Source organism: Micropterus dolomieu, linkage group LG05 (assembly GCF_021292245.1).
Source record: "Micropterus dolomieu isolate WLL.071019.BEF.003 ecotype Adirondacks linkage group LG05, ASM2129224v1, whole genome shotgun sequence".
Classification (NCBI taxonomy): Eukaryota; Metazoa; Chordata; class Actinopteri; order Centrarchiformes; family Centrarchidae; genus Micropterus; species Micropterus dolomieu.
In genome coordinates this window covers 8,567,663-8,579,475 of record NC_060154.1, presented here as the reverse complement: position 1 = coordinate 8,579,475, position 11,813 = coordinate 8,567,663, and the positions used below count along the sequence as shown (strand labels likewise).

The 11,813-nt window shown below is 40.4% G+C and overlaps 1 protein-coding gene across 8 annotated transcripts in view; it reads left to right on the top strand.

Moving 5' to 3' along the window:
• The window catches only part of sgip1a (SH3GL interacting endocytic adaptor 1a), a 73,220-nt gene that overhangs the window by 27,078 nt on the left and 34,329 nt on the right, over window positions 1-11,813 (top strand). For 6 of the 8 annotated variants that reach the window (XM_046049760.1, XM_046049754.1, XM_046049759.1 and 3 more), the window contains exon 1: window positions 9,727-9,818. The exons of the other annotated variants lie outside the window; for them this stretch is intronic. In XM_046049760.1, the coding sequence (XP_045905716.1) occupies window positions 9,788-9,818 (31 nt within the window). In that variant the 5' untranslated portion in view covers window positions 9,727-9,787. Of the gene's footprint in view, window positions 1-9,726; window positions 9,819-11,813 lie in introns of those variants that run through there. 8 annotated transcript variants of the gene reach the window in all.

The following is an 11,813-nucleotide window of genomic DNA, read 5'->3' as shown; positions in this document are numbered from 1 at the left end:
GCTCCCGACGGACAGTTTTGGTGGAAACAGGAGAGTTGAGGTGCACATTTAATTCTGCCGTGATTTGGGCAGCCGTGGTTTTATGTTTTTTGGATACAATCCGGGTTAGCACCCGAACATCCCTTTCAGACAGCTTCCTCTTGCGTCCACAGTTAATCCTGTTGGATGTGGTTCGTCCTTCTTGGTGGTATGCTGACATTACCCTGGATACCGTGGCTCTTGATACATCACAAAGACTTGCTGTCTTGGTCACAGATGCGCCAGCAAGACGTGCACCAACAATTTGTCCTCTTTTGAACTCTGGTATGTCACCCATAATGTTGTGTGCATTGCACTATTTTGAGCAAAACTGTGCTCTTACCCTGCTAATTGGACCTTCACAGTCTGCTCTTATTGGTTCAATGTGCAATTAATGGAGATTGGCCACCAGGCTGGTCCAATTTAGCCATGAAACCTCCCACACTAAAATGAGAGGCGTCTCAGTTTCATTGTCCAACCCCTGTACATTCTGAGTTGTTGCTTCTCAGTGAAATCGGCAGTATGAGCAACTTGCATTTTACTTTTTTTATCTTTAGTTTCACAGTGATTATACTGGTTTTGCTGTGCTGCATTTCTGTAGCAAACTGCAATATTGGCATCTTTAATCTTTTTATTTATTATTTCTGTATAGAATAATGTATATTTTATACTTTTATTATAAGACATTTTATATTTATTTGATAGCACTCTGCAGTCTGAGTTGGACTTCATTTGAACCATTTTGCAGCAGTGTGCTTCTCCTTTCCTTATCATGTACTGTACTTCCCTGTACGTAGCTGTCTTATCCATCCAGTGTAAATTATATTTTGTGCTTCACCTTAGAATACTACATCCAGGAGACTCTTGATCAATATGTGATTGTAACTGCCAGACTGGGGCACCGAGAACTCATTATCAAGTCTATTTTGAGCCTCACATAAATGAGAGTAGTGATAATACAGGTCCTTGCTGTTTTAGTCCTGAGCCATAATACAAGCAGGGACCTACAGCAGAAAGAGGAAACACTGAAATTGAATTTGCCATGTGTCTTTGAAGGTCAACAGATATTTCAGTGCAGATGGAGCATTCATTCATTGAAATCAATGTAGCAGCCTTGTATGATGATAAACATAGCAGCTTTTGTCACATGATATCTCTGCCTGTTAGTTACAAGTTCTGTACTCAGGAAATTACATTTTATATCAGACATTTTAGTAACGTTGGCTTTGTGTGCTTTCAGTCATTTCAGAAAGGCAAGGCTGCAGTGGCCTGAAGGAAATTCAACAGAATGGAAGCCCAATGAAGTACTTGTATAATATCTTGTGTAATAGATTTGTAGATGTGTTACATCATATGACAGCATGTCTTAGAAAACACATTTCCTGATACTGAACTGCTGTGTATTAATGTGGTATCTACAGTGATGATTAGAAAGCAGGTACAGAAATGTGACAATGTAATGAGGAAAGGGTGATCTTGTCGTGGTCCCTGTTGGCTGGCGAATCCACTTGACTGTGGAGCTGTCTCAACAAGGCAATATCACACTAGCTGATGTCATATGCGACCTCACTGCCCGAAAGGAGCTATGAAATGAGGCGAGAAAATATTTCTGTCCAATTCTCTTTAGGTAGCTGATCTTCAGGTTGTTATCATGCATTCAACTTGCACATCAGTCTCACTAGTGTTTTTCTATTCAGTTCAGTATGTTGGTTTGTGCAGGAATGGGTGTGTATTTAGTTAGTTAGTTAATTCCAAATGTATCTTTAAATACACTACACACACTATACACATCTGTAGCTTTGTTGTGCCATTTTATAATTCATTCAAGTATTATGCGGTGTAATTGCTTTATGAAAATCTGAATAAGAGTAGAACTATTATCAGGAGGAGTGAGGAACAGAAGGCCTATTTAGTGAGCACACAGCCTGCCGGTGAGGGAGGCTGATGTGCACAGCGCGCCTACATTTGCTAAAAGACACCCAAATAAGACTGATGGCTTTACTTTTCCCCAGCGTCCTTGGAATAACTGGTGCTCTAGCTGAACTGATTGTTGAATGTCACTCTACAGTTAAGTCAATGCGCCAGGTAACTGTAGCAATGAAATGCAGCATGCATAAATCGGGAAAAGAGGATATTTTTCTCCACTTGGTATTTCATCTTCCTATGGTAATGGGACTCAGCTGGGTGGCTGCAAATGACATTTCTGTGTGGAAGAAAGAAGAATGGAGGATTTCTACTTTTTGTTTTTTCGCCTTAGTGGCAGCTGTGGTGATCTGTTTTGATAGGAAGACATGACTGAAATAGCTGGGGATTTTTTTCCAGGGGAGAGTCGGGGGCCTAGCAGGGCTTTTGACAACTGTAGTCTGGCAACACTTTTTACTTGGATAAAAACCTGTTGCCTACCAACTATAGGTCACCCTCAAGATGTTGTTTTACATCAGAGCTACAGTTAGGAAACTTCAAACTACTTCCAGTGTCTGTCGATGGTGAAAAGACAGCAATATAAATGGCAAAACAATGAAGTATGAGTGTTTTAAAAAAGAGCTTAGAGCAATGAACCCTGCTGATTCTTAAGAGCTTAAAATCCCATTTGTGATTTGTTAATGCTTTGAGAGAGATACTTAAACTTTCACAGCATGTAACTTTAATTGAATCTTGCAAACAGTCACGTATTGAACATCAAACTTCATTATGAATCACATTATCTTGTAAGAAATAACCATTAATTTGCTGTATATATGGAACAAGCAGACTTTGTTGGAAATCGTGCAAGTATCAGAATATGACATGAGCAGGAGCGCTGTGAGCCCCAGCCAGAGGCGGAGGGGGGCACTTGGTTCTGCCTCTCTGATCTACAAAAGTCTTGTGTCAGTAAATGGACAGACTGGTGCAAAATACATCTTCTCCCTGTGTATTTGTGCTGAAAATCCATGTTAAAAGCCACTTTGATGGCTTTGCAGCAGGATCATTTACCACACAGTCCTTGGTGGGTGCTATTTGGAGCCCGGGAGCCATGAGTGCTGGCTGTTTATAGAGACAGGAGTGAGAGAGAGTGGGGGGGGGAAGAAAAGAAGAACAGTGATGGGGTGGAAGAAGAGATGGCCATATGAGTGCTGCAAATGATCTTACACCTAATGCTATAATATGTAGCATTTGTCTGTCGTAGAACTGAAATAATTTGGGTATTATACAGTTTACTGTCATAGAAAAACACATTTGGAAAGTGATTTAATCAATAATCAAGCTTGTTGCTGAACAACTGTTTTATGTCATAATCAGACAAAACAAGCACTTTGAAGACTACTTGGGCTCTGTGAAACTGATGGCTGGTTTTACCGTTTTTACATAATAATAATAATTACAAAATTATTAATTGATTAATCAAATCAATTATGCTGCCCTAGCCTGTCCATTAAATGCTTATGTTTATTTTTCCATCCATATCAATATAAACATAAATAACTGAAATATTAGATACAGAGTAGAAATACAGCAAGTGCACAGATGGATGCATCACCACTATCCTGGCATTCTCAAACATCTTTTGTTCATCTCCGCACTAACTGCTGGCATGCTGCTATTTGGTTTCTGGCCCTGACCCACTTTTCTTGGAGGTGCGTGACGTCACTCGTTGAAACCTCTTTTTTTGTAATGGTGCAGCCGTGCAACAAAACAGACATGCACCATCCAGTTTTTAATGTGTGTGTGTTTGTGTATGTCTCGGGTGCGTTGTTACCCAAGTGTTACAGTTGATAGCTCACAGTGCAGCCACCTGGACAGTACAGTCAAGGCCTAATTTTAGCATCCGCAGGCACAAATGCAAACTGACACCGTCTCTTTGTCTTTCCTATTCCACACTGACACAGGCCCTTTCACTGAAACACACAGTGAGGCTGAAGGTGATGGCCGTTGGGGGCCATTTTTGGAGGTTTTTCTTATGCCATGGTCCTCTGGCCTTCTGTTTGTGCTGCCAGGTAATGAGAAGGGGGGGGGGGCATTTCCAGACAGCTTCTCTCCCCTTGGCCTCTTCTGTCAGATTCTTCCTCCATCTTTGGGTTAGAGGCAGGAAAGTTAGAGATGTGGCGACTTAAGTCCTGAGAGTAGCAGGGGAAATGTATTTGGGGGAGAATTTCTACCTTCCTGTGCCAGTAGATATATGCAGTGACCAACAAGTGCAAATCTTATAGCCTCTGGAATTAGTTGACATCTCTCTACAAACACTATCTTAAGGCACGCTGCTTCATATTTAAAGGTTGATGTGGTTTTTGTCAGCACATCCTCAGTAAATCATTGCATCTATCTTCAGTCTCCTCTGCTCTGCCTTTTTCTCTCTCTTTTATTTTATTTATTACTTTTTTATTTAATTTTTTTTACGATGCAGTTTTGAGACTCCTGATCACATTTCCAGCTCCATGCAGCAAAAACTGTGCATCAAATAAAATGGAGGATGCGTTCACACAGCGACAAATCATGTGACCCCTCATGATATTAGAGCATTTTTTTCTGCCACAGCATTATTGCTGCATTGCGAGGTCATTGTGAGTGTATCTGCCAGTCTTGAGCAGATTTTCTGTTCTCACCTACGTACTCCTCCTCCTGCCTCTCAGGGCCAGGAGGGATGGATGAGTCACTCCAAAGAGCCTTTTAAATCTCCTGTTTGCAATATGCCTGTCTGTCTCTCTGGTTGTCTTCTGTATGTCAGTCAGTCTGCCTGCCTGCCTGCCTGTCAGTCTGCCTGCCTGCCTGCCTGTTTCTGTGCTGGCTGTCTCCTTGTCTACTTTTTCTTTTGCTACTGTTTCTTACAACCTGTCTGTCTGCAGGGTTTTTTTCTGTCTGCTTGTTTAAGTTCCTTCCAGCCTACCTGTTCCACTAATTACTTGTCTCCTTGTCTACTAACCTGTTTGCCTGCCTGTCAGTGGATCCACATGCTACTCTTTGTGCTTAGTCAACAGCTTGACTCAATACCCACAACAACCCAACGCACCGTCTTCACACTTTAATTCTCATATGCCATTCTCCCACCTGAGCATGCTGTGACATGCATACTACACGGTAGTATAAACACTAGCATGCTTTGTCTTAATAAATATACATTATACAGGCACTGAAATTAGATTTAGAAAATATGATTGGCTTTTTTTCCTAGATGATCACTTATAATGAAGAAGCAACAAATGAGACTTTAAGAAATTTTGTTAATGCTCTCATATCTAAATTAGTATTTAAAAGCCATAAACAGAATCAGAATTTTTTTACCAAAACCATCTTACACTTCTGCTTCTAGATCTCAATGGTGTATTATTGTCCTTTCTACTTACTATGCAGAGCAGCACAGGTCTCCCATCCAGAATTTGGAGTGGCCTGGCCTGGTCTGCTCAGCTGTGGCTGGCAGCACAAGCTGTGTGTGTGGGTGTGTGTTTTGTTGGTTAGCCTCTTCACCTCTTCCCCCTTTGGAACAGCTTGTTAAACATCCTCTGCTCCGCCTGCCCTGAAGTAGAGCTTTACTTTAAAAAAGTGTGCTTTGTGGGTGTGTTTGCACTAGTATATATTTGCAACTGTGTGTGATTTACATTTGTGTGTGTGTGTGTGTGTGTGTGTGGAGTATGGTGTCCCTTCCAGTTTAGTTCTTTGACTCTATATTGCTAATATAACTGGGGCTAATGCACCAGAAACTCCTAAAGGAAGAAGGCATATTCAAGCCCACAGGAAATCACAGACGCAATCGCAACTCTTAGTTTAAGACTAGATTTAAAACAATGTTTACTTATTTTCCTGAAATGGGCATATAGATTCATTGAAATAACAATTACTAAAATTTGAGATGTTTACCTCGAAAATCAAATCCATGCATCTCGTTGCTGTGTTGGGTTGTGTTTGCCTGTAGATGAGAAAAAAATAACCAACTGCTGCTTTATTCATGAGATGATCTTTAAGGACAGAATTAACTAACTTGCACAGATGGACATGCTACCCATAGTGGGAAACTGAATGTGTTAGGTTGACCTGCATAAACTGGCTTAACTGTATTAATATTTAAAGTATTTTCTAGATAGCTGTGGAATTAGAGGAGTGCTTTCAAAGTTTCTCAGGCTCACTTTCTGGAAATGTCTGAGCTGGAAATTGAATGAGTATTGTTCTTCCCTCAAAAACATATGTCCAAGTGACACTGAACTTCAGTTTGTAAAAGCCACTGACATGCAGAATGTGTGTCCCAGGTGTAAATCTAAATTATTTTGGTAAAAGCTCATCATGAGCTCACATGCACATGCACTCGAGTTAATAAAAGGAGAAAGGTATAATTGCTGTGTTTCAAGATGGTTCTTTTTAGTAAAGGCAGTGTTAGTGCCAACCTCTTCCTGTAGGTTGAAGGGTGGATTATAACTCTCAGAGTTATAATAATAACACAGCTCTCTTTGCAGCTCTGGGTGGTGTTCCTCCTATTGTGAGTATGTTTTCACGTCATGGGACCCTTTCTAAAGTTAGCTTAACACCCCATAAAATTATCCTGAACCATAGATTCCAAACTCTTTTCGGAGACCAGATAAACATTACTTTAAAAATAACTGAAATTACTGTTGAGACCCACAGACACACAAGGGGGCGAAAAATGGCTTTGTGTTTTTTCCATAGGTGCTTCCCAGAGCAAGTTTTTGGAATGTCTAGCTCTGACCACTGCGCTTCAGTTGTCATGTTTGTTTTTTTTAAAGTTTGGCAGTGTCCTGTCCTGTCTGGCTTCATGTCCTTTGGCTTTTCCCAGAATTACATTACTGTGTCTTGAGAACCACTAATTACGTTAGCACTTGTGCTAGCATCCCTCTGAACGGAAGCCATTAAGTCATTGTACCACACACTCTGTTATTTCACTCTCTGTTAATTAACTCCTGCCATATGCATTCATGTATTCTTTCACATTGATGTCATCCAGTCAGATTTAGGTCCTGCTGTACTGTAAACATAGAATAGTAATTTATTGCATTATTATTCACTTACGCTGGTCAGTTGAATAATGTGTGAATACAATTTCTTTATCTTAGTATCTCTTCCACTCTTTGTGTGTGTTTGAACTGTTTGTATGAGCAAGATTAAAAACCTTTGAATGATCTGAAGCTTCCCCTCTTTTGGTTATTGATACTTTGTATCTTTAGGGGCTGTTATTCCCACCTCCTATAACCAAATAAAAAAGAAAATTAAAGCTGCAAGCAGCGTTAGGCGTGCCCTCACACTTGTAGCACGACCGGGTGTGAGCCGGCCGCGTTGCATATTCTGGAGCTCTGCCGGTGCGGCTGTGAATTTGCTACGCGCTTCCGACGCTGCATGAAGGTGTTATATGTCACTTCCTGTGTCCCCTTTGTGGTGCTACATAGCACCTGGCGGTATGAATATAAATTAATATTGCCGTGTGGATGTTTACGGGTTGGAACAGTTATCAAGCACGTAAAATTTTGTTCAGATGTGAGCATGTACACTGAAATTACAACAACTTCCTGTGTCATGGCGAAGAGTTGATCTTTGACACCACGCCACGGACACACCCATTGACGAAAACTCACAGATAGCACAATTTTTCATCATCAATGCCTTTAGAAGGCACAGCAGAAATTTGAAATCGATCCGCCTAAATCCCTAGGAGGAATTCGTTAAAGTACAGAGTGTGTAAATCATCCAAAAATTGCCATAAAACTCAAAATGGCCGACTTCCTGTTGAGTTTAGGGTATGGGTTCTTGAGCCTTTTTTGTGCGTCTTGATATGATACATGTCCCCTGAACATTTCGTGCATGTAGGTTGGACGTGGACGAGGACGAGGGGCTAATTTTTTCCAATTTTCTAGGTGGTGCTAGCGAGTCATTTTGCCACGCCCATGTGCGAAACCCATAAAATATGAAATTTTTCACCACTTCTGACATGTGTGCAAAGTTTGGTGAGTTTTCGAGTATGTTTAGGCCCCCAAAATTGAGCTTACTTTGCAGAAAAAAGAAAAAAAAAATCCTTACAGTTTCAATAGGGACCTCGCACGGTTCGTGCTCAGGCCCTAATAATCTTTACAGTTTCAATAGGGACCTCACACGGTTCGTGCTCGGGCCCTAAAAAAAAATAATAATCTCTTCAGTTTCAATAGGGACCTCACACTCATGACTTACTAAAAGTGCAGCTTGAGAACAGATGTGCCAAAAGATCTCAAGGGTATATGTGGCTGTAAATCTATACCTGATTTCACCATAATTTTTGCCACAAGCCAGTGGTTGTTTTGGTCTTTTAATTTTCTTAAAATAATACTCAACAAGACAATAAAATTAAAGACAGAAATTAAATAAATGAAAACAAGGAACGCAAAAGGTAAAGATAATAAAAATAAAATGAAGTGAAATAATAGCACAGATTTAATCTCATGTAATTTAGAAATGCTGACTTTTTGTAGCCCGGGTACAGCTGCAATGTGCACACTGAAACTTCTGAACACACACACACACATACAAAACTCTTTAGCACAGCTGTAAACCTGTCAGCTCTTCCTTAGGGGCAATGTTGGATTTATAGGAGAGGGAAACAGACCTAAGGAAAGAAAATGAAGAGGGCCCAACAGAGGGACTAGAAATATAGAAAGTTATTTATTGAAGACATCAACGTTAGCTTGAAACAAGATGGCAGCGTAAAGAAATGTACTTCTGACAAATTGGATTAAATGCAGCAAGTGCAGTTTAAAAACAGACAAGACTGATAATCTTAAAGAATAATTCAAGTTTGTGTGCCTTGATGATGCCAAAGTGAAACTAAAGATGCTAGCGTTGTGCAAGCTGCTTTAAGAGAATGAAGAAAACCAGGCCTTCCCAGCTGGCAGTATCATGGAGGATAATTATACAACCAGATTTTGACATTGAATTAACAGGTAGCACTAAACCTGGGCAAAATTGAAGCAGCAAGGGGTGCGGTTAGCTCCCAGTGAGCGCCCCTTGTACAAGGCTGAGTCCTTAACTGCAACGGCCCAGGTTCAAATCTAGCCTGCAGACCTTTGCTGCGTGTCGCCCCCTATCTCTCCCCCTCTTTTCGCTCTATCCACTGTCTTATCTAATAAAGGCAAAAAAATAAAAAGTGAAAAAAAAGTATTATATACTATATTTTATATTTTATAGTGCTTCACACTATAAAAAGTGTGAAGCAGCAGTTGAGAGAATGTACTCAGCAGAGATTCAAAAAGAAAAAGAAACTAAAGTTGCTTTCACTTAAGAGTTGAAACTTTGCTGATTTTTGGAACAGCTGTTGGAACGATTAAAGCGTCCTCCCTCTATAGCCTTAAGCGTGGCTTAGAGAGCACACTGCGTCCTCATACTGAGACCTCCAACAGATGCCTCACCAAGATTAGTGAGAGAGGAACTGTCAAGACACTGAATGTAATGTTTAGTCTGGCTTCACAAAAATGAAACCTTCAGTTCTTTGGGTCGGTCGGGGGGGGGGTAAAGAAATTGTATGAAATGTTACAAATGATGACATTTGTCTTTAATTCATGAGTGGATTCACTGGTGTTGAATTTGAGTACCAGACACAGATCAACAACGTGATCATGATACCGTGTGTGTGTGTGTGTGTGTGTGTGTGTGTGTGTGTGTGTGTGTGTGTGTGTGTGTTTGGTTAGCGAGAGGGAGCATCAGGTTCCTGCTCTGATACTTGTGTACCTGCTTGTGGTATCAGGACGAAGTAGATGAGATGATGTGAAAAGTTCACAACGAGACAAAGACGAGGAAGAATGAGAGAAAAGGAATTATCAGAAAAGAAATGGAGGGGGACAACTGGGCGTTCATCTGGGGTAAGAAGAAGCCACAAGCTTTAGAGATGTGTTTGTTTCCCCTAAAGGAAGAAGACATGATTGGATTCCACTCAAAATGTGTGAATGAAAGGAAAGGGGAAGATACTGAAAAATAAAGCAATGAAGAAATGAATTGATCAATATTATGAGTAAGGCATAGTGTAAAGTTCGAGTTTAATACAATGCTATTTAGGATGATTTTATGTAAACCACTTGTTGTAAACTTCTGTTGTTAATTCGGTCCAGAGTACATCCTGAGCTTGAGTTGTTGTTAAAGATCACATGGACAGCTTGAACACACAAACCAGTCCGCCAGTCCGGTCAATAGTTTGTTTGTTTGTTGATACAACATTTCATCATAATTTTTGATGAAATGTTGCATCATTACACTTTTAGGAGGTTGCAGTGTTCCATGTGTGGAGGGACTACTTGTCCTTTTCCCATGTATGCTGCTTTTGTCTGGCACTCTGTTTGGATGAGAATTCTATCCACTTTCTTTAAAGGGGAGAAAAGTAGATGTCTGTTTCAAGGTCCAAAGTTTGCATTTAAGATATTTTTGTCCAAAAGATATAGAAAATTTTCTTAAGGCTAGAACACACACTCACACGTGTTGCTTTAACAATATAGTCATCAGTTGTATTGTTGGTGAGTGAGCAGCTTCATTAGAGCAGCCATACTCAAAGCCATACTGTCATGTACACAGTAAATGTGTAGCAACAGTGAGCATCATTCCTTAGCTGAGTTTTTCCAAGTTTGTCTAGCAATTCAAACTGGCGATCGTTAAGAGTCTTGAAAGCTTTATGTAGCATTTTGGATTAAAGTTTTGTATATTATCAGCTCTGTGACCTACAGTAGGTTCCTCTGCTCCACAGCTCTCTAAGATATATTTTTTTAAATTCCTGGCGCATTGATTTCCGCAGTGCTAATGCATTTTCCATTCCAAAAAAGATGCCTTGAGGATGGCAAGGCTTTCTGCCCATCTGCACTGACCATGAACACATTTTTAGTTCTGAAAGACAGTGTTTACCAGAGTTGGGGGACTCGAGTCGCAAATTTGAAGTCTTGAGACTTGCTTGACTAAAACAGACAAAAGACTTGACTTGACTTTGACTTGGTGTTCACGACTTGAGACTTGACTTACTTCAGACTTGAAAATGACTTGATTTTTTTAATAAATACTTGCATTCGCTCATTCCAACATTTGCGCATAATCCTGCAACCACGTGTGCTTCACATTATGTTAACGGTCCGGATCTCCTAACAGTGGCGTAGAAAAAGACCGTTACATGTAGTACAACACAGACATTCAAGGATTATATTGAAAAGAACAGCGGTGTGCAAGGTCTGCAGCTCAAAAATCAGTGACACAACCACCACAACATCCTACTTTATTCGTCAATATAGAACCTATAAAGAAAGGTATGTTAGTTACATGACTGTGGCTTTTTAGCTAACGTATAGGCTGGTCGAATGCATAGAAAGCTAGCGTTAAGTTTAAGCTACACCCAGTTGTTTGGCTGCATTTTGGTGCTGCTGTAACGTTAACTTCATGTGAAAACCTCTTAACATTCCTGGTGGTAACAGGTCCTGATGACAGCTCTCGTTATGTGCCCACAACGGCTACAGTGGGGGAAAAAAGTATTTGACCCCTTGCTGATTTTGCAGGTTTGCCCACTTACAAAGAATGCAACAATCTACAATTTTAATCATATGTACATTCTAACAGTGAAAGACAGAATCCCAAAGAAAATTCCAGAAAATCACATCATATGAATTTATAAAAATTGATAACCATCTGATGAGGAAAAACAAGTATATGACCCCCTACCAAACAGCAAGTATTCTGGCTCCTACAAGCCAGTTAGTCTTTCTTTAAGACACAGCCCCAATCCCAACCAATTATCTACATCAAATACACCTGCCTCACCTCGTTACCTGTATAAAAGACACCTGTCAACACCCAAACAACCAGCATCCAACATCACCACCATGGGC